The sequence below is a fragment of the Sarcophilus harrisii genome, chromosome 1 (assembly GCF_902635505.1).
Source record: "Sarcophilus harrisii chromosome 1, mSarHar1.11, whole genome shotgun sequence".
NCBI lineage: Eukaryota > Metazoa > Chordata > Mammalia > Dasyuromorphia > Dasyuridae > Sarcophilus > Sarcophilus harrisii.
Window position 1 is genome coordinate 337,124,273 of NC_045426.1, and position 23,651 is coordinate 337,147,923.

At 37.1% G+C, this 23,651-nt stretch overlaps 1 protein-coding gene and 1 pseudogene across 1 annotated transcript; both read right to left on the reverse strand.

The window, feature by feature from the left end:
• Window positions 1–6,773: 6,773 nt before the first annotated feature.
• LOC116420488 lies at window positions 6,774–10,172 on the reverse strand (annotated as a pseudogene).
• A 9,295-nt stretch (window positions 10,173–19,467) lies between these two features.
• On the reverse strand, window positions 19,468–22,733 carry LOC105749755 (E3 ubiquitin-protein ligase TRIM39-like). Its single transcript, XM_031949691.1, has 2 exons — window positions 22,433–22,733; window positions 19,468–20,063 (listed from the first exon to the last, which is right to left on the reverse strand). Exons 1-2 carry the CDS (start codon window positions 22,731–22,733, stop codon window positions 19,483–19,485), a joined length of 882 nt encoding a protein of 293 aa, XP_031805551.1. The 3' UTR covers window positions 19,468–19,482.
• Between the last annotated feature and the right edge of the window lie 918 nt (window positions 22,734–23,651).

The following is a 23,651-nucleotide window of genomic DNA, read 5'->3' on the forward strand; positions in this document are numbered from 1 at the left end:
AGCTGCTTCTGTCCATCATTGATCAATTGAAACTGAATTAGGTCTCTTTGTGAAAAAAATCCACTTCCATCAGATTACATCTTCATACAGTATCGTTGTTGACATATATAATGATCTCTTGGTTCTGCTCATTTCACTTAGCATCAGTTCATGTAATTCTCTCCAAGCTTCTCTGTATTCATCTTGCTGGTCATTTCTTACAGAACAATAGTATTCCATAACATTCATATACACAATTTACCCAACCATTCTCAATTGTGGCATCCACTCAGTTCCAGCTTCTAACATACAAACAGGTCTGCCACAAACATTTTGGCACATACTGGTCCTTTCCTTCTTTAGTATCTCCTTGGGTTAGCCAGTAGAAACACTGCTGGATCAAAGGGTATACACAGTTTGATAACTTTTGGGGCATAATTCAGATCTCTCAGAATGGTTGGATTCTTCACAGCTCCACCAACAATGTATCAGTGTCCCAGTTTTCCTGCATCCCCTCAACACTCATCATTATTTTTCCTGTCATCTTAGCCAATCTGACAGGTGTGTAGTAGTATCTGAGTTGTCTTAATTTGCATTTCTCTGATTAATAATGATTTGAACACTCTTTCATATGAGTGGTAATGATTTCAATTTCATCATCTGAAAATTGTCTGTTCATATCCTTTGACCATTTATCAATTGGAGAAATGGCTTGATTTCTTATAAATTAGAGTCAGCTCTCTATATATTTTAAATAGGGCCTTTATCAGAACCTTTAACTGTGAAGATGTTTTTCCCAGTTTGTTGCTTCCTTCTAATCTTGTTTACATTAGTTTTGTTTTGTACAGAAGCTTTTAATTTGATGTAATCAAAATTTTCTATTTTGTGATCAATAATGGTCTCTAGTTCGTCTTTAGTCACAAATTTCTTCCTCTTCCACAAGTCTGAGAGATAAACTATCCTATGTTGCTCCAATTTCTTTATAATCTCGTTCTTTACGTCTAAATCATGGACCCATTTTGATCTTATCTTGGTATACGGTGTTAAGTGTGGGTCCATGCCTAATTTCTGCCATACTAATTTCCAGTTATCCCAGCAGTTTTTGTCAAATAATGAATTCTTATCCCAAAAGTGAGGATCTTTGGGTTTGTCAAACACTAAATTCTATAGTTGACTATTCTCTCTTGTGACCTAACTTGTTTCACTGATCAACTAATCTATTTCTTAGCCAATACAAATGGTTTTGGTGACTGCTGCTTATAATATAGTTTTAGATCAGGTACAGCTAGGCCACCTTCATTTGATTTTTTTCGTTAATTCTTTTGAGATTCTTGACCTTTTATTATTCCATATGAATTTTGTTGTTATTTTTCTAGATCATTAAAATTTTTTTCTTGGAAGTCTGATTGGTATAGCACTAAATAAATAGATTAGTTTAGGGAGTATTGTCATCTTTATTATATTTGCTCGACCTATCCAGGAGCACTTGATATTTTTCCAATTGTTTAAGTCTGACTTTATTTGTGTGGAAAGTTTTTTGTCATTTAGCTCATATAATTCCTGACTTTCCTTTGGTAGATAGATTCCCAAATATTTTATGCTGTCGACAGTTATTCTGAATGGAATTTCTCTTTGTATCTCTTGCTGTTGGATTTTGTTGGTGATGTATAAAAATGCTGAGGATTTATGGGGATTTATTTTATAACCTGCAACTTTGCTAAAGTTATGGATTATTTCTAATAGCTTTTTCGTAGAATCTCTAGGGTTCTCTAAGTATGCCATCATATCATCTGCGACTCTTATTGCCGAGGCTAGTGTTTCTAATACAGTATTGAATAATAATGGTGACAGTGGGCAACTTCATTTCCCTTTTTACTTTGTCTGGGGCCTGTTAAGCTGGAACCTTCTTAGCCTCTTTAAGGGCTACTCTCTGAGCCAAATTTGTCTGGAGGCCCTTTGACTTGAGTATATGCTCCATAGCTTCCCTCTTGTTGGGAAGTGTCAAGCAGAGTTTCTATTCTTAAGAACCCAAATGATTGTTTTTAAGTATGGATCCTTGTGACATCAATAGTTTCTTTTTTTTTTCTCTCTTTTTTTTATTATAACTTTTTAAAAAATTTATTTATTTAATAGCCTTTTATTTACAGGTTATATGCATGGGTAACTTTACAGCATTAACAATTGCCAAACCTCTTGTTCCAATTTTTCACCTCTTACCCCCCACCCCCTTCCCCAGATGGCAGGATGACCAATAGATGTTAAATATATATAATAACTTTTTATTGACAGAACCCATGCCAGGGTAATTTTTTACAACATTATCCCTTGCACTCACTTCTGTTCCGATCTTTTCCCCTCTCTACCTCCACTCCCTCCCCAAATGGCAAGCAGTCCTATATGACATCAATAGTTTCAAGAGATATTCTCTTCTATGGCCATGGCTCTTTTGAGGATGAAGCCACCCTACCATCCCTAGTCTTGCTCCAAGATCCATGTTGACAATCCATGGTAATGGTCTTTGTACTTCAGTCACTGAGGAAAGAAATTGCACTCCTCCCAGAAGCCCCCAAATGGTCAGAGCTACCCTAAGAGCCAGGAGTTCTTCCACTGTCATCTCTTTTAGTCAATTTCCAAGAAGAAAGATTCTTCCGCTGGTTTTCTTTTAAGACCTTATATAGCTCCACCTACTCAATTAATCTCATCTTAACTAGCTGCTAACACAGGGACAAAAAGTTCTTGATTGCATCTTTAAGTTGGGATATCTGATATTGGGATATTGCAGGGGGGTTTCATGTTGATAATTGTTGTAATAAAGTTAATAGCTCCCAGGATGGATGAGATCCCTGCTAGATGAAGTGAGAAAATAGCTAGATCTACCGATGCTCCTGCGTGGGTGAGATTGCCTGCTAGAGGTGGGTAGACTGTCCATCCTGTGGGAGTTGTCTTTTCACTGAATCTGGCAAACCTGAAGTCCCACAAGTCAATTTTCTTTGATACCAAAACAGTAAAATTATTTTTATAAAGAATTGTGTTTGGACTGAGTATTTGGGAAGAGTAAAGTCCTTTTAGAGAGTTTTTAGCCCTTGGGGAAAATATTAAAGTGAAAAAAGTATATATCCTAAGTTCTGCAAAGTAATTTAGAAAGGATGTGGAGGGAAGGGAAGGGGGAGAAGGGAGCGAGAGAGACACAGACACAGACACAGACACACAGAGAGACAGAGACAGACAGAGATAGGGAGGAAGGAGAGGGAGAGGAAGGAAGGAAGGAAGGAAGGAAGGAAGGAAGGAAGGAAGGAAAAAAGGAAGGAAGGAAGGAAGGAAGGAAAAAAAGGAAGGAAGGAAGGAAAAAAGGAAGGAAGGAAGGAAAAAAGGGAAGGAAGGAAGGAAGGAAGGAAGGAAGGAAGGAAGGAAGGAAAGAAGGAAGGAAAAGAAAGGAAGAAATAAGGGAGGGAAAGAAGGTGGAGGAAGGGAGGGAAATAGCTCGGGCAATAAAATTCAGGACAGCCAAGGTGTTTGTAATTTAGAAGTCATTTATTGTGTATTTACCAGCCGAGACTGAATCTCAGTAGAGTACCATTTGGAACCCAAATAGAGATAGACTTATAAGCAATTCTTGTTCTGCCTTGTGGGTACAACAGTGATTCGACTTCTTTCTCAAGAAGGGGGATGTTAGGGAGCTTACAGGATGTCTGACATTGTTAGGCAAGCATTTTGTTTGAATATTAAAAAAAAACCACTTCCCTTAATTTAGTTTAAGCAACATTTTCCTATAAGCCTGAGGCTCCTTGACCCAGGGATGAGGGGGCCAGTCTTTTGTCCATTTCAGAAGGAAGAAAGGAGGGAAGGAAGAAAGAAAAAGAAAAAAGAGAGAAAGGAAGGAAGGAAGGAATGTAAGAGCAAAGGGAAAAGGGAAGAAAAGAGGGGAGGGAGGGAGAGAGAAAGAGAGAGTGCTATCAACTCATAAGGAATGAGAAACTTCCACTTCACCTGTCCATTTTAGACCCCTGGCCCAACTGTCAGTCCATCCCTCTGACCCTGAGCCTGCTACCACTCCACCTTCCAATCCAAATTTTCAGATACCATGTCCAGGAGGATATAAGCCATTTATCTGAGGTCAGCTCCTTGGGATCACCCTCTTCTCTCCTCTCTCCCTTTTCCTCACTTTTAGATTAGGGAAATGTAATTTCACCAATATTGTTTTGAGGAGAAACCCTTCACATTGGACATCTCAAGTCAAGCCTTCTTTCCTGGCTTGGTCTCTCTTCATGTCAGTTCTTCTACTTTCACTTCCAAAGTTTTTTCTTTTTAGGGTTTGTTTGTTTGTTTTTGGTGGAGTGAGGACAGAAAAGATAAGAGAACACAGTACTGTATACTAAATTTTTACATAGGTGTTTATGTGAACTGAGGATTTCCTTCAGAATTATTTATATAAAGCAAAATTTGCATAAGCAAATTATCTGTCCTCAATGGGGAAATTACCAACTGTTTGCGTGATGCTTTGAAATAAAATTTAGCAATGTACACTTTGGATAATATGTGTTTTATCACTAAAAATCTAAGTTAAAGAAGAAAGTAAACCTGTCTCTGTTAGTCCTGACGGCTGCCATAGTTTTGTTTGTCTTATTTGAAAAGTTCAAAGATTTTAAAAGTTTTATTCTTATTTAATTTTCACATTACATTTTACTTATTTCTATTTATAATAAAAGTCATACAGTGAAGTAAAACCAATACAGTGATGTTACATGAAAGGGAATCAATATTTCTCAACATTCTTCTATCACTATTTTTTTTATCTTGTAAGACAACTTTATTCAATTTTAAGAATTGGGAAAATTTCATTTATTTATTTATTTATTTTTAATAGCTTTTTATTTACAAGTTATATGCATGGGTAATTTTATAGCATTGACAGTTGCCAAATCTTTTGTTCCAATTTTTCCCCTCCTTCCCCCTCCCCCCCCCCCATGGCAGGATGACCAATACATGTTAAATATGTTAAAGTATAAATTAAATACAAAATAAGTATACATGTCCAAACCGTTATTTTACTATACAAAAAGAATTGGACTCTGAAATATTGTACAATTAGCCTGTGAAGCAAATCAAAAATGCAGGTGGGCAAAAATATAGGGATTGGGAATTCAATGTAATAGTTCAGAGTCATCTCCCAAAGTTCTTTTGCTGGGTGTAGCTGGTTCAGTTGAATACTGCTCCATTGGAACTGATTTGGTTCATCTCTTTGCTGAAGATGGCCAAGTCCATCAGAATTGATCATCATATAATATTGTTGTTGAAGTATATAATGATCTCCTGGTGCTGCTCGTTTCACTCAGCATCACTTCATGTAAGTCTCTCCAGGCCTTTCTGAAATAATCCTGTTGGTCATTTCTTACCGAACAATAATATTCCATAATATTCATATTATCACTATTTCTTAAAATTAAGATAAATCAGTTTTCTCCCTCTTATCCTCACTGCATTGGAGAAAAGTTTTATTGTAACAAGTATGCATAATAAATTAGTACTACATGCAATGGTTGGATTTTTTTAAAATAGGCCTCATTCAATATTCTTAGCTTTTCATAGATGGATAGCATGTTTTACCACCAGTCCTTTAGGATCCCAAATAGTCACTTTATTGATCAGAATTCATTTGGCTTTCAAAGTTGCTATCTCCCCACACCCCCACCTCTAGTGTTTTAGTGCATAAATTCTTTCCCTAGTTACAGTCATTTCATTTTAAATCACTTGATAAGAATCTTCAAAATTGTTTATTTATATAATGTTGATGAAAAGGAATAAACTTTTTTTTTGATTCTGCTTATTTCTCTCTACATTAATTTAAGAAACACTTTCCTCTTAAACAGTAACAATTTTTATTGATTCTTTCTGTTTCTTACATGACCATAGTCTCCCCACCTCCCAACTCTCCTCCAGAGTCATTCCATAAAACAAATAGTGGTTTGTTTGGCTTTTAGAGAAGGGGGAAATCAGCATAATTGATCAATAGATCGAGAAAGCCCCAAAACATGTGCAGCATAAAACATCTGTGAATCTCCCACAACTGCCACCAAGTTGTAGATTGGAAATGTTTTCTCATATGTTTACTTGAAGTTTGCTCGTCTTTATAATTTATTATTTTTACCCGTTCTTTGGTGGGTCCTTTCCATCTCTCCCTTTTGGAAATGGCCCCTCATTCTTCAATTTTCTAAATTCCACATAGTTTATGGAGCAAATTCTGTCTCCATGTTGGATTCAAACTATCTTATGGATTTCCCTTTTGGATTCCATTTGCAGGAAATTCTTAAGAAAAAGTTCTCCCTGCTCCCAAAATAAGGTTCCTTCGCCCAATATAGTAAAGGGGGCAAAGTCATGCATGGTGGTCGGCTGGGTTCCTTTGAAGAGGGTATCCTCTAAGGGTTTCCCAACCTCCTCTAATACGGGTCTAGAATTTTTTATTCGGGTTGAACAATACAAAATATAAGGGTGAGAAGGTCTAAAAAAGGGCTGGTGAATGTATAGATATATCTCCTGTCAATCATAAAACACTATTCTCCCATCTCAAATCCGAAGATCCCCCTTTGAGAGTTTCCCTGTTATGGAACTTTGGTCCCTAGGTATGGGTACAGGCTAGATAACAAAAGCCAGTATCCAGTAGAAGAACATGGTATAACTCTTCCCTTTCTTTTTAAGAGTTCTCCAAAGACCTATATACCAAAGCAGAACTGTTTCCTTGTCACCTCTAATGTCTCCCCAGACTTGGCTCTGAGTTGCTAGAACAAGGACCAACATCGTCACATTCTTCCATCACAAATCAACTTCTTCCAGGCATTGTTTCCCTCTCGTGTTTTTCCTATCTGTGGATAAGATGTTCCAGGATGGCAGTTTTAGGATCCAAGGTGATTTCCTCTAAAAACAGAAATATCAACAGTTTTAATTAATAAAAAGTCCTCAAAGCAGGGGTCATTAAAAAGAAATCCAGATCTTGATGGATCTAAAAAGGCAATTAATAGAAAAAAACCTCTCAGGATTTAGGGACTGGGGGCTCATTGTCCATTCCACACAGCAATATTTAGGAAGTCACTACAAACCCCAAAGGGTCCTGAAAGTTGCAGAAGTCCACCAAGTAGATGAAGCTAGGTCCATATTCACCAAGGAACTTAATTAAATTCCATAAATTTAAATTTATCTGTTATGGGGCAATCAAACTTTATCTCCCTGACAGATTCTTTCTTTTGGCCAAAAGATGTCTCCAGTGTAGTTAGAACACTATAATGTCTTGAGATGGAAATTTCCTTGTGTTTCCTACAGTTAGTAAATGTTCTCAGAATCCAAACAACCCTTTAACTTTTGGTAGCACTGCCTGGATTCCATAAACCAAGGAAACTGGAAGGGGTAAGGGAAGAGTCTGGCACTATATAAAAGGTTCCCTCACCCCTCACCTCACTGGAGAGAGATAAAGAAATCAAATTTATATCTCTAAATTTCAGGCTACTCATCACACGTCACTTTGAGCAATCTGAAAACTTCAGCCACCTTCTTCTGGCCTTTTGCCCAAATGTTTCTGTTCTTACACATTATGGCACTAAAGATCCACTGGCCTATTCCAACCAAGATACCTTTAATCATACTATATCTAGTCTTACCTTCACTTTTGTGGAATTGAAAGTTAATATCCCACTCTATTTTGTATTATTTTTAATCATATATTAATGATCAATCTACTATGTATTAGTTGGTTCCCTCATTATGTGATCAAAGCTTCTCTTAATCTATAACTCTGGTTGTCTCTTATGAAATTTGAAAATGGATATTTCATGATTGTTTCTAATCAAAATCAACATTTCTGAATCAAATTCAAACTAGATTGTATAGGTTCTATTAGTCAAATCTAGAAGAATTTAACTTTCCTCTTCTTAGGGACTAAAGTTCAGTCACAAAAAATCTAACCTGTGAGCCTTTGCTGACCCAGAGGGAATAGGACTCAATCTGGTGGTAGGATGTTTGTCTACCCTAGGACTTTTGAAAGGATGTTAGGGGTCCACCTGACATAAGCAGTACCAGTCAATCAGAAGTTAAATAGTTCTCTATAGTCACTGGGTAAATAGTATAATAGAGTTGTTCTGTCAGATTCCTCCTTAATTACTGAAGATTATTGGATCCAATTTAATGGTATTTGTTAATTGTACTAATAAATTATTATGGTCAGAATTTTGTACCTTAGTTTCCCTTTGATATAACACTCTATCTTATGATAAGCTCCACTTGAGTGTTCCCCTCCCCACCAAGGAACTCTGATCTTTCAGTATAAACAAAACAACATTACTTTATAAGAAAAAAGATCCCATTCCATTCTATTTCCTCCAGCAGATTTCTCCCCTCTATCATTCTCACTCTCCCAATAATCTTCAATTTCTCTCAGTCTATTGACTGATTTCCTGATTCCTACAATCATGCCTTCCTCATCCACAAAAATCCCTTGGTCTTCCATCCTTGGTAGATTGCATTCTATATTTCTCTTCCCTTTTATGGCTAAACTTCTTTTGAAGTCTAACTACAATCAGTACTTTCACTTCCTTTCCTCTCATTCTCTTCTCATTTTTTTGCAGTATAGTTTCTGACTTCATTATTCAACAGGAACTGATTTCTCCAAAGTTAGCAATGATTTTTTAATTGCCAAATCAAAAGATTCCTCCCCCCCTCATTTTCATCTTCCCTGACTTTCTTAGACACTGGTGACTTCCCTCTTCTTCTGGATATTCTCTAATCTCCAGGGTTTTTTGTAACATTTGCACTCTCTTTCTACTTGCCAAACCACTCTATCTTTCCAGGGCCTCAGCTCTGTTTGTAGCGGCTAGAAGCTGGAAAATGAATGGATGCCCATCAATTGGAGAATGGTTGAGTAAATTGTGGTATATGAATGTTATGGAATATTATTGTTCTGTAAGAAACGACCAGCAGGATGAATACAGAGAGAATTAGCAAGACTTACATGAACTGATGCTGAGTGAAATGAGCAGAACCAGGAGATCATTATATACCTCAACAACGACACTTTTTGAGGATGTATTCTGATGGAAGTGGATTTCTTCGACAAAGAGAAGATCTAGCTCAGTTTCAATTGATCCAAGGATGGACAGAAACAGCTAGACTCAAAGAAAGAACACTAGGAAATGAATGTAAACTGCTTGTGTTTTTGTTCTTCTTCCCGGGTTATTTATACCTTCTGAATCCAATTCTCCCTGAGCAACAAGAGAACTGTTTGGTTCTGCACACATATATTGTATCTAAGATCTACTGTAACCTATTTAACATGTATAGGACTGCTTGCCATCTGGGGGAGGGGGTGGAGGGAGGGAGGGGAAAAATCGGAACAGAAGTGAGTGCAAAGGATAATGTTGTAAAAAATTACCCTGGCATGGGTTCTGTCAATAAAAAGTTATTTAAAAAAAAATCTTTCCAGGGCTTCTTCTATCCTTCCTTATAGTTATCTGCACAGTTTCCTCCAACAGATGGTGAGTACCATGAGGGTAAGTACTGTTGTTGTTGTTGCCTCTATATCACCGGTGCTTCACATAGTCAGATCCATAAAAGGTGCTTTTTACAAACGGTTTTCTACTTAACTTGACTTGCATAGGGAAGCTCAGAACTTTAAAAAGAAGATAATGTCTCCTGCATAAAAGGAGTCTCAATACAGAAGCAGAAAAAAAAATGCCTGAAGGGATTTTGAGGCAGTACCTGAAAATTCCATTTCATTGGAATAATTTATATTAATTTATAATAATTTATAACTTGGGCTGCGTGGTGAAAAGGGGCAATTAATGGATTATATTTCCAAATAACCAGACAGAAAACCCACTCATTCACCAAGTTATCAGATCAGTAATCTTACCATAGAATTTTGTCTTCATCAGTTTTCTCTGATTCAGGCTTCTTCTCAAGGGAGTTTGGAGCAATTTGAAGGATTGTACTACTTTGCACAGTTGTTGATTAGGCCAGAGATCTTTCAACACAGAAACTGTCCGACACTCAGGACATGGAAAGCTATAGCCACCAGACAATTGAATGTGCTTGAGGATACAGTCTTCGCAGAAATTGTGACCACAGGCTATTGACATGGAATTTGTGAGCAACTCTAGGCAGATAGAGCAGTTGAGCTCTTCTGAAATACTTGAAATAAGACATGAGGCCATGATTCTTAAAAAAAAGAAAGAGAAAAGAACAATAGGTTATTTCACAACACTAAGTTAAGTCTTTACTGAGCAAGATAAATTCAGTGCATTGATACAAGAGAGCAACAAACTCGAAGACTTTTCTGAGTGCAACTGAAAATTCAAGGAAAGAATTTACCCCTGAGTTTGTATCATAGGCAGTTGAAGAGCCAGACAAAATGATTTATTTAATAGAGTATTACACATATAGTCAAAAACATATGGATCAAATTCTATCTCAAGATACTTATTAGCTATGTGTGCCTGGAAAAGTCAATTCAACTATGACTAAAATTCCCTCTTCTGTTAAAAAAAAAAGGGGGGGGGTAATTACTACTATATGCCCATTCCACCAGGCTATTGTGAAGATAAAATTAGATTATGTATGTAAAGACCTTTGTATACTTTTAAAAATTGAATACATAACTTTCATTTTTGGCACAGAATTCATTAAAAATATAAAATAATAGTAGTAAAATAACACATAATGAAGCAGCTATTACTCAACTGTACTGCTGTCCCTCAAAGTCTCTCTCAATTACTAGATATCCCCAAGGAATATATAAACAGCTAAGTAGTGCAATGGATAAGTACCTAGGTACTGCACCTAGGTAACTTTATTTTATTTTATGACTATTTGTTATTATTTATTTTTTGTTATAATTTTAATTATTTTATTGTTTTAGTTATTCAAATCAGGTCTCAGATACTTTATTTTCCCCCATATTTTTAATCACATGTAAAGATAAATTTTGACCTTCGATTAAATTTTTTTTTTTGCATTCCCAATTTCCCCCCTTCCTTACCTCCCCTTTTCCTCCCCTTCCAAAAGTCAGTAATTTGATATATATATTATATGTACAATCATGTAAAATATATTTCCATCAATCTTATTATGAAAGAAAATGCAAAAAATGAGCTGGAAAAGAAAATGGCAAACCTTTTCAGTATCTTTGTCAGGAAAACACCAAATGAGCTCAGGAAGAATCAGACTTGAATGAAATGACTCAAAAACAACAACCCCATGATATCACAGAACATCTCTTCAGAATCCCTAAATCCCTAGATGCAGAAGCAACAGACCTCTGGCTGGGGAATGCTAGATCACAGCCCTGCAAGTCCTGACTAGGAGGGTCTCAGGCAGAGCATCCTTTCCATGGGTGAAATTCCAATTTGGGTTTTGATCTATGAAGACTTAAATAGCCCAGGGAACATAGATGGCTAAATGGCAGCAATACTGACTTCACTTTCTTGAGAGAATCCAGAAGCGAGGCCAGTCCTGCCAGTTTGTCAAGAGTTAAGCTTTACTCCTGGAGTGGCTAGTTCCAGTATATAGATAATGGTGGATTTGGCCAGAATCCATCCAGAAAGGTCTTCTTTTAACTACATTTGTTCCCTGGGTTGTTTAGCAGCTGCAAAATAGGGGTGAATAATAGTTCACTGTACTGTAATTACCCCATGGACATGGAGGGAAACTGAGGGTCAAGGCCTACAGAATCTTATCTTTATACCTATATCTTTCAGCCTAACTGCAGAGATTCTCACCCAGGAATATAAGGGGAAGAAGGGCAGGGAGGGAGAAGGAAAAGAATAAGCCTTTCTCAAGGACCTCCTGCATGATAGGCCTGAACAGAGCTAAGTACTTTACAAAAATAATCTCATTTGTTTCCCAGCCCTCAAGGTTGGTGCTATCATTTACCCTATTTTAGAATCCAAGAACCTGAAATCAAAAGTGAGTTACCAAGATTTCAGATCAAATTTGCACTCAGGTGAAGAAAACCCCAAAGTGGGACAGGAAGAGTTGGTATTGACTGAGGGGAAAAAAAAAAAAAAAAAAACAAAAAAACCTGAACAGCTGTTTCTACCTTTAGATCAAGCAGTGTATCCATTCTCCACCTATTTATCTCTGGCACCAGGGGCCAGAAGGAAAAAGATACAAAGGGATGATATGGATTAAATCCCCCTGCTATCTTCACATGATGTCCAGGAAGAGAAATTAAACCTTTCCTTCAAGGACTTATTTAACTCCTTTCTCACACAAAGGGAAAGACTGGGGCTTGAGCAAAAAAAAAATTTTTTTAATAGCTTTTTATTTACAAGTTATATGCATGGGTAATTTTACAGCATTGACAATTGCCAAACCTTTTGTTCCAATTTTTCCCCTCTTTCCCCTAACCCCTTCCCCTACATGGCAGGGTGATCAATACATGTTAAATATGTTAAAGTATAAATTAAATACAAAATAAGTATACATGACCAAATCACTATTTTGCTGTACAAAAAGAATCAAATTCTGAAATATTGTACAATTAGCCTGTGAAGAAAATAAAAAATGCAGGTGAGTAAAAATATAAGGATTGGGAATTCAATGTAATGGTTCTTAATCATCTCCCAGAGTTCTTTCGCTGGGCTTAGCTGGTTCAGTTCATTATTGCTCCATTGGAACTGATTTGGTTCATCTCATTATTGAAGAGGGCCAGGTCCATCAGAACTGATCATCATATAGTACTGTTATTGAAGTATACAATGATCTCCTTGTCCTGCTCATTTCACTCAGCATCAGTTCGTGTAAGTCTCTCCAGGCCTTTCTGAAATCATCCTGCTGGTCATTTCTTACAGAACAATAATATTCCATAATATTCATATACCACAATTTATTCAGCCATTCTCCAGTTGATGGGCATCCACTCAGTTTCCAGTTTCTACAAAGAGGGCTGCAACGAACATTCTTGCACATACAGGTCCCTTTCCCTTCTTTAAGATCTTTTTGGGATATAAGCCCAGTAAAAAACACTGCTGGATCAAAGGGTAAGCACTGTTTGATAACTTTTTGAGCATAGTTCCAAATTGTTGAGCAAAAATCTTGTTTTTAATTAAAAGGAATCTTTTCTCATTAATGAAGATGCCTCATAATCTTTTCTTACCCCCATATTGTCACAGAATACCTCCTTGGATTCCCAAGTCCCTACCTTACAGAAGCGACATGACAATAATAATGCTTCCATGTAGCACCTGAAGAATCACAAAATAATCTAGGTATTTTGATCCACTAAGAAGCCAACATTTCTAGAAGTAACACTTACCTTCTGCTCTCTTTGGCCTTCTCCTTCCTCTGGAGCTCCAGGTCAGTTTCTAAGAAGACAGATTCTGCCCTGGTTTTTATCCAAGGTCTTGAATAGCTCCACCCTACTCAGTTAACCCTGTTTTAACTATGTGCTAATACTCTCAAAAGAATAGATTGCCCCTTTTCATCAGTCTTGATTACATCTGTAATGTTGTAAGTATTGACCCTTGACTCTGGCAAACTGGGGAAGCCCCATTAGGCAGTTTCCTTTGGACTTTGAGACAATAAAACCTATTTCATACAAGAATGGTACATGGCACAGAGAATACTGCAGAGAAAAACCATAGTGTCTGCCCTCGGGGAGCTTATATTCCCCTGGAGCTATATAATATGAACACCTTTGTTGTTGTTGACACTTCTATCCTGAAAGTTCCCAAACTTTAAAACCCTTTCCTGTCCTCCTCTATACTAGGTCATTCCTCTATGAGTATGGATCTCAACTTTAATATCCCTGAAAACACAGACTAGTTCACATTGTTCCCCCTTGCACTCACAGTGCTTACCAGTCAGTAAGCACTTAATAAATGTTTGTCAGTCATTCAATAAAAAGGTCTCAGGTAGGAATTCACACCTGAAATGGAAGTTGAAGAAAGCTGTTGTTCCTCCTTCATTTTTGAAGAAGAACAATACCATACTGGTCTGAGATCTTGACATCCATGGGAACTGAATTTAAGTGAGGCAAAATTGCATAAAATCATCAGTCTTATTCTTTCTTCCAGACTCATTGAAGTTGAGTAGAAAGTCAAAAATCAGGACTACTGATGGTCCTTATGTAGTGGACAATCTCAATGTTTTCAGTGTCTGACCAAGCTGTTAGCACCTGCTTCAGCTGCCTTTACAATCATTGAAACAAATTGTTTTTTATCTTCTCATTCTGCCAGGAGGTTTGGGATAGACATCCCTGTAACTCACCCACAGTTTTGAGACCTATTGAATATCCTCATCCTAGTTTAATCTGTGTGATGAGATAGTTTTACCAAAGTGTAGCTAATGCATCACTACAGTTTCTTGGGGCCACATGTGAGCTGAAGGAAGCTAGACATTTAACAAATAGGCATTTATTATGGACACTTTAAGTGAATGGACAAATAAGGTCAAGGGAGGATTCAGTGTATGTGAGGATTAGTTGAAGGGGGGAGGGATAACATTTCAACCTCCTTAAATCAGAAATGACTGAGGAAAAATCACTTCTGAATATATTAAGAAATTCATAGCAATTGTCTCAAAAATAAGGACCAAAACTTCTTAAATGTGTCTCAAAACCTTGTATGGGATCATGTAACTGAAAATGGGGGTCAAGGAAAACTTGGCAACAATAAAAGTTATTAAATATTCTGCCAAGATTTAATTATTTGTGTAAAAACAAAATATACATCTTATTAATATGCAAATTTGCTTTTGTCTTTAACAGATAGTAAAAGCATATGTATACCAAAGAATTTCTTTATGATTTCTTATCACCCACAAGTGAACAAAAAGTATATATACAAAGGGGTTAGGGATTGTGCCCCAGGAACTAATTGGAGCCGGGGTGATGAATTCTTGGTATAGGAGGGGGCATCTAAGAAGACCCAACAAAGTCTGGGGAAACAGACCCACTGAGAGTCATGAGTGGCAGAGACATGCCATCTGGAGGTGATAATGGCAAGGGAGAGGTAATTGAGGAGCCATAATCAGTTATCAGTTACCAGTGGGGCCAGCAAGAAGGACTGGAGATGCAGGAAGCTCAAAATAGAACCAGAGAAAAAACTGCTTAATCCCTCTTTTGCAGTGGGTTCAAAACTTCCCCTCTGCCTAGTCAATCAGTCTACTTGGCAGCTTGATGGTGAATATTTTATACTGTCTTTAACAGACACAACCCCTCATCTGCCTAGGGATTCAATCCTCTGCTTATTTGCAGACATAAACTGGGGATGTGGAGTGATTAGGAGATAGTTAATCTGGAAGAGGAGGCTGAAGAAGCCATCACAAAGTTCTTCGTTTCCCTTTTGACTTTGTCTGGGGCCTGCTAAACTGGAACCTCTTTAGCCTCTTTAAGGGCTACTCTCTGAGCCAAATTTGTCTCGAGGCCCTTTACTTGATTATATGCTCCATAGCTTCCCTCTTGTTGGGAAATGTCACACAGAGTTTCCATTCTTAAGAACCCAAATGATTGTTTTTAAGTATGGATCCTTGTGACATCAATAGTTTCAAGAGACATTCTCTTCTATGGCCATGGCTTTTTTGAGGATGAAGGTACCCTAACACCCCCAGGTTTACTCCAAGATCCAGGTTGACAATCCATGGTAATGGTCTTTGTACTTCAGTCACTGAGGAAAGAAATTGCACTCCTCCCAGAAATCCCCAAATGGTCAGAGCCACCCTAAGGGCCAGGAGTCCTTCCACTGTCATCTCTTTGAGTCAATTTCCAAGAAGAAAGATTCTTCCCTGGTTTTCATTTAAGACGCTATGTAGTTCCATCTACTCAACCTCCATCTTTTTTTTTTTTTTTTAATAGCTTTTTATTTACAAGTTATATGCATGGGTAATTTTACAGCATTGACAATTGCCAAAGCTTTTGTTCCAATTTTTCCCCTCCTTCCCCTGACCCCTTCTCTCAGATGGCAGGTTCATCAATACATGTTAAATATGTTAAAGTATAAATTAAATACAATATAAGTATACATGTCCAAACAGTTATTTTGCTGTACAAAAAGAGTCAGACTTTGAAATAGTGTACAATTAACCTGTGAAGGAAATAAAAAAAATGCAGGCGGACAAAAATAGAGGGCTTGGGAATTCTATGTAATGGTTTTTAGTCATCTCCCAGAGTTCTTTCGCTGGGCATAGCTGGTTCAGTTCATTACTGCTCCTTTGGAACTGATTTGGTTCATCTCATTGCTGAGGATGGCCAAGTCCAACAGAATTGGTCATCATATGGTATTGTTGTTGAAGTATATAATGATCTCCTGGTCCTGCTCGTTTCACTCAGCATCACTTCATGTAAGTCTCTCCAGGCCTTTCTGAAATCATCCTGTTGGTCATTTCTTAACGAAAAATAATATTCCATAATATTCATATACCACAATTTATTCAGCCATTTTCTAATTTCCAGTTTCTTCCCACTACAAAGAGGGCTGCCACAAATATTCTTGTACATACAGAATTAACCTCATCTTAACTAGCTGCTAACACACTGGCAAAAAGAAATTCTTGATTGCATTTCTAAGCTGTGGGAGTTAGGGTTAGGGTCTCTTCATTAATTCTGGCAAACCTGAAGTCCCACAAGTCAATTTTCTTTGATACCAAAACCAGTAAAACTTATTTCATACAAGAATTGTGCTTGGCACTGAGTATGCAGAAGAGAAAAACCAAAGTCCCTGCCTTCAGGGCAGTTTCTAGTGCCCTGGGGACAAATAAGCATACCTACAAGTAAACAGAAAGTATATATCCTAAGTTCTGCAAAGTAATTTAGAGAGAGAATGTGGAGGGAAGGGAAGGGGGAAAAGGGAGAGAGAGAGAGAGAGAGAGAGAGAGAGAGAGAGAGAGAGAGAGAGAGAGAGAGACAGGAACAGGGAGGAAGGTAAGGGAGAGGGATGTAATGTTCTCATCTCTAAAGTATAATGTTCTCTGGGAGCAGATTTCTTGGGGGGCTTTGGGAGGCATCCTGTTTCAGTTCATCGTAATAATTACCCCAAATGCAGCCAGGAGTTGAAGTCCAGTCCTTTATTGTCTATTTCAAAGCCCAGTTAGCTTTCTTAGAGGCCTGTCTCTCCTTGGTTCGGAGAGCTCTTGCTGCTAGTCCTTTGTCTCTTCCAACTTCAGCCTCTAGCTTTCTCTGAATCCAAAGTCTCCAGCCAGCACAAAGGTGGAATATGGAATGAATCTGTCTTGCCTCCAAGAGTGGGCTTGTCCTTTAGTGGGCTTGTCCTTCTGACTTGTGAATCTCCCAACTGAATCCTGACTTGTGAATCTTCCAGAGTGCCTATCAATTCCAGTGACTTAGCACCTTGTAAGAATCATAACAGAGGGAGAAGAAGAAAGAAAGAAAGAAAGAAAGAAAGAAAGAAAGAAAGAAAGAAAGAAAGAAAGAAAGAAAGAAAGAAAGAAAGAAAGAAAGGAAGGAAGAAAAAGAAAGAAAAAAAGAAAGAGAGAGAGAGGGAGGGAGGGAGGGGGAGAGAGAAGGAGGGAGGGAAGGAAGAAGGGAGAGAAAGAGAGAGAGAGAGAGAGAGAGAGAGAGAGAGAGAAGAAAGGAAGAAAGAAAGAAAGAAAAGAGTAAGAAAAAGAAAAATAAAGGAAGGAAGGAAGAAAAAAGAAAGAAAAAGAAAAAAGAGAGAAAGGAAGGAAGGAAGTATAAGAGCAAGGGGAAAAGGGAAGAAAAGAAGGGAGGGAGAGAGAAAGAGAGAGTGCTACTAACTTATAATGAATGAGAAACTTCCATTTCACCTGTCCATTTTCGACCCCTGACCCAACTGTCAGTCCATCCCTCTGACCCTGAGCCTGCCACTCCACCTTCCAATACAAATTTTCAGATACCATACCCAGGAGGATATAAGCCATTTATCTGAGCTCAGCTCCTTGGGATCAAGTATCCTCTTCTCTCTCCCTTTTCCTCACTTTTAGCTAAGGGAAGTGCAATTTCACCAATATTGTTTTGGGGAGAAACCCTTCACATTGGACATCTCAAGTCAAGCCTTCTTTCCTGGCTTGGTCTCTCTTCATGTCAGTTCTACTTTCTCTTTCAAGGTTTTTTTCTTTTTAGGGTTTGTTTGTTTCTTTTTCCCTTGGTGGAGTGAGAACAGAGAAGATGAGAGCACAGTACTGTATATTAAATTTTTACATAGGTATTTTTTTTGAACTGAGTATTTCCTTCAGAATTATTTAGCAAAATTTGCATAAGCAAATTGTCTGTCCTCAATGGGGAAATTACCAACTGTTTGTATGATGCTTTGAAATAAAATTTAGCAACGTACACTTTGGATAATATGTTTTTATTGCTAAAAATGTAAGTAAAAGAAGAAAATAAACCCCTCACTGTTAGTCATGATGGCTGCCATAGTTTTGTTTATCTTATTTGAAAAGTTCAAAGGATTTTAAAAGTTTTATTCTTATTTAATTTTCACATTACATTTAACTTATTTCTATTTATAACAAAAGTCAAACAGTGAAGTAAAATTAATACAGTGATGTTACATGAAAGGGGAATCAATATTTCTCAACATTTCCCTATCACTATTTTTAAAAATTAAGTAAATCAGTTTTCTCACTCTTATCCTCACTGCATTAGAGAAAATTTTTATTGTAACAAATATGTATAAATTACTACTACATTCAATAACTGAATTTTTAAAAAGTATGCGTCATTCAATATTCTGAGCTTTTCAGAGATGGATAGCATGTTTTACCACCACTCCTTTAGGATCCCAGATAGTCACTTTGCTTTCAAAGTTGCTATCTCCCCACACCCCCACCTCCACTGTTTTAGTGTATAAATTCTTTCCCTAGCTACAATCATTTCATTTTAAATCACTTTATAAGAATCTTCAAAATTGTTTATTTATATAATGTTGATGAAAAGGAATAAACTTTTTGTTGATTCTGCTTATTTCTCTCTACATTAATTTAAGAAACTTTCCTCTTAAACAGTAACAATTTTTATTGATTCTTTCTGTTTCTTACATGACCATAGTCTCCCATGTATGGTATCCCCACCTCCCAACTCTCCTCCAGAGTCATTCCATAAAACAAATAGTGGTTTGTTTGGCTTTTAGAGAGGGGGAAAATCAGCATAATTGATCAATAGATTAAGAAAGCCCCAAAACATGTGCAGCATAAAACATCTGTGGATTTCCCACAACTGCCACCAAGTTGTAGATTGGAAATGTTTTCTCATATGTCTTCACTTGAGTCTTGCTCGATCTTTATAATTTTGTTATGTTTACTTTTGATTCTTTGGTGGGTCCTTTCCATCTCTCTTTTGGAAATAGGCTTCCTCATTCTTCAATTTTCTAAATTCACATAGTTTATGGAGCAAATTCTGTCTCTCATGTATGGACCTTCAATCTATCTTATGCTGATTTCCCTCTTATATGGAGTTCATTGCAGGAATATTACAAAATAAGAAAAGTTCTCCCTGCTCCCAAAATGAAGTTCATCGCAATATAGTAGGGGCAAAGTCATGCATGGTGGTCACAGGCTGGGTTCCTTTCTGAAGGAAGTATCCTCTAGGGTTTCTTTAGCCTCATCTAATACTGGGTCTATAGACAAAATATTTTCATTCTTGGAGTTGAGGCCGATACAAAATATAGGGATGAGAGGCTCTAAAAAGGAGCTGGTGAATGTATAGATATGGCATCTCCTGTCTACATCATAAAACACTATATCTCCCATCTCATAATCCAGAAAGATCCCCACTTTGTAGAGTTTCCCTGTTATGGGAACTTTGGTCCTAGGTATGGTACAGGCTAGATAACAACTTTCTATCAGTCTCAAAAGCCAGTATCCAGTAGAAGAACATGGTATAACTCTTCCCTTTCTTTTTACAGAGTTCTCACAAAGACCTATATACCAAGCAGAACTGTTTCCTACTGTCACCTCCCAATAATGTCTCCCAGACTTGAAGCTCTGAGTTGCTAGAACAAGACAACATCTATCACATTCTTCCACATCACAATGCAACTTCTTCCAGGCATTGTTTCCTCTCATTGTTTTCCTATCTGTGGATAAGATGATTCCAGGATGGGCAGTTTTAGGATCCAGAGTGATTTCCTCTAAAGAAACAGAAATATCAACAGTTTTAAGCAATTATTACATAAAAGTCCTCAAGCAGGGGTCATTAAAAAGAGAATGACTCAGATCTTGATGGATACTAAGAAGGCAATTAATAGAAGAAAACCAACATCTCAGATGGCTTTAGGGACTCAGGGGCTCATTGTCCATTCACAGCAATATTTAGGAGAGTCACTACAAGCCCCAAGGGTCCCTGAAAAGTTGCAGAGATCCACCAAGTAGATGAAGCTAGGTCCATATTCTACCACAGGAACTTAATTAAATTCCATAGAATTTAGAATTTATCTGTTATAGGGCAATCAGGCTTCATCTCCCTGACGGATTCTTTCTGTTGGCTAAAGATGTCACAGTGAGATTAGACACCATAATGTCTTAAGATGTAAATCTCATGTGTTTCACTACAGTCAGTAAATGTTCTCAGAATCCAAACAACCACTGCTTGTACTTTTGGTAGCACTGCCTGGATTCCAAAAACTAAAGAATTGGAAGGGAGTGGGGGAAGAGTCTGGCACTATACTAAAAGAGATATATCCCACTCACCCCTCACTTCACTGGAGAGAGATAAAGAAATCAAATTTATATCTCTAAATTTCAGGCTACTCATCACATGTCACTTTGAGCAATCTGAAAACTTCAGCCACCTTCTTCTGGCCTTTTGCCCAGATGCTTCTGTTCTTACACATTATGGCACTAAAGATCCACCGGCCTATTCCAACCAAGATACCTTTAATCATACTATATCTAGTTTTACCTTCACTTTTGTGGAATTGAAAGTTAATATCCCACTCCATTTTGTATTATTTTTAATTATTATTAATGATCAATCTACTATGTATTAGTTGGTTCCCTCATTATGTGATCAAAGCTCCTCTTAACCTGTAACTCTGGTTGTCTCTTATGAAATTTGAAAATGGATATTTCATGATTAATTATAGATTGAGAATTGTTTCTAATCAAAATCAACATTTCTGAATCAAATTCAAACTTGATTGTATAAGTTCTATTAGTCAAATCTGGAAGAGGTTAATTTTCTTCTTCTTATGAACTAAAATCCAGCCACAAAAATTCTAACCTGTGAGCCTTTGCTGACCCAGAGGGGATAGGACTCAATATGGTGGTAAGATGTTTGTCTACCACAGGACTTTTGAAACCATGTTAGGAGTTCATCTGACATAAGCAGCACCAGTTAATCAGAAGTTAAATACATCTCTATAGTCACTGGGTAAATAGTATAAAAGAGTTGTCAGATTCCTCAAATACTGAAGAGTATTGGATCCAACTTAATGGTATTTCTTAATCATACACTAATACACTAATCATGGTCAGAATTTTGTGCCTTAGTTTCCCTTTGTCCCAACACTCTTCCTTATGATAAGCTCCACCTGGGTGTTCCCCTCCCCACCAAGGAACTCTGATCTTTCAGTATAAACAAAACAGCATTCCATTCTATTTCTTCCAGCAGATTCCCTCCCATCATTCTCACTCTCCCAATAATCTTCGATTTCTCTCAGTCTATTGACTGATTTCCTGATTCCTACAATCATTCCTTCCTCATCCACAAAAATCCCTTGGTCTTCCATCCTTGGTAGATTGCATTCTATAATTCTCTTCCCTTTTATGGCTAAACTTCTTTTGAAGTCTAACTACAACCAGTACTTTCACTTCCTTTCCTCTCATTCTCTTCTAAATTCTTTGCAGTATAGTTTCTGACTTCATTATTCAACAGGAACTGATTTCTCCAAAGTTACCAATGATTTTTTTAATTGTCAAATCAAAAGATTCCTCCCCCTCTCATTTTCATCTTCCCTGACTTTCTCAAGACACTGGTGACTTCCCTCTTCTTCTGGATATTCTCTAATCTCCAGGGTTTTTTGTAACATTTGCACTCTCTTTCTACTTGCCTAACCACTCTTTCCATCTTTCCAGGGCCTCTTCTATCCTTCCTTATAGTTATCTGCAGTTTCCTCCAAAAAATGGTGAGTATCATGAGGGTAAGTATTGTTGTTGTTGCCGCTATATCACCAGTGCTTCACATAGTCAGATCCACAAAAGGTGCTTTTTACAAACGGTTTTCTACTTGACTTGACTTGCATAGGGAAGCTCAGAACTTTAAAAAGAAGATAATGTCTCCTGCATAAAAGGAGTCTCAATACAGAAGCAGAAAAAAAAATGCCTGAAGGGATTTTGAGGCAGTACCTGAAAATTCCATTTCATTGGAATAATTTATATTAATTTATAATAATTTATAACTTGGGCTGCATGGGGAAAGGGGGCAATTAATGGATTATATTTCCAAATAACCAGACAGAAAACCCACTCATTCACCAAGTTATCAGATCAGTACACTTACCATAGAATTTTGTCTTCATCAGTTTTCTCTGATTCAGGCTTCTTCTCAAGGGAGTTTGGAGCAATTTGAAGGACTGTACTACTTTGCACAGCTGTTGATTAGGCCAGAGGTCTTTCAATACAGAAACTGTCCGACACTCAGGACATGGAAAGCTATAGCCACCAGACAATTGAATGTGCTTGAGGATACAGTCTTCGCAGAAATTGTGACCACAGGCTATTGACATGGAATTTGTGAGCAACTCTAGGCAGATAGAGCAGTTGAGCTCTTCTGAAATACTTGAAATAAGACATGAGGCCATGATTCTTAAAAAAAGAAAGAGAAAAGAACAATAGATTATTTCACAACACTAAGTTAAGTCTTTACTGAGCAAGACAAATTCAGTGCCTTGATACAAGAGAGCAACAAACTCAAGACTTTTCTGAGAGCAATTGAAAATTCAAGGAAAGAATTTACCCCTGAGTTTGTATCATAGGCAGTTGAAGAGCCAGACAAAATGATTTATTTAATAAAGTATTAGGCATATAGTCAAAAACATATAGATCAAACTGCTTGGAAAAGCCACTTCAACTATGACTAAAATTCCCTCATCTGTTAAAAAAAAAAAGGGGGGGGGGCAGTATTACTACTAATATGCCCATTCCACCAGGCTATTGTGAAGATAAAATTAGATTATGTATGTAAAGACCTTTGTATACTTTTAAAAATTGAATACATAACTTTCATTTTTGGCACAGAATTCATTAAAAATATACAATAACAGTAGTAAAATAACACATAATGAAGCAGCTACTACTCAACTGTACTGCTGTCCCTCAAAGTCTCTCTCAATTACTAGATATCCCCAAGGAATACATAAACAGCTAAGTAGTGCAATGGATAAGGTACTGCACCTAGGTAACTTTATTTTATTTTATGACTTTATTTGTTATTATTTATTTTTTGTTATAATTTTAATTATTTTATTGTTTTAGTTACTCAAATCAGGTCTCAGATACTTTATTTTCCCCCATATTTTTAATCACATGTAAAGGCAAATTTTGACCTTCAATTTAAAAAAAATTTTTTTGCGTTCCAAATTTCCCCTCTTCCTTCCCTTCCCTTTCCCTCCCCATCCAAAAGTCAGTATTTTGGTATATATATTATATGTACAATCATGTAAAACATGTTTCCATTAATCTTATTGTGAAAGAAAATGCAAAAATGAGCTGGAAAAAGG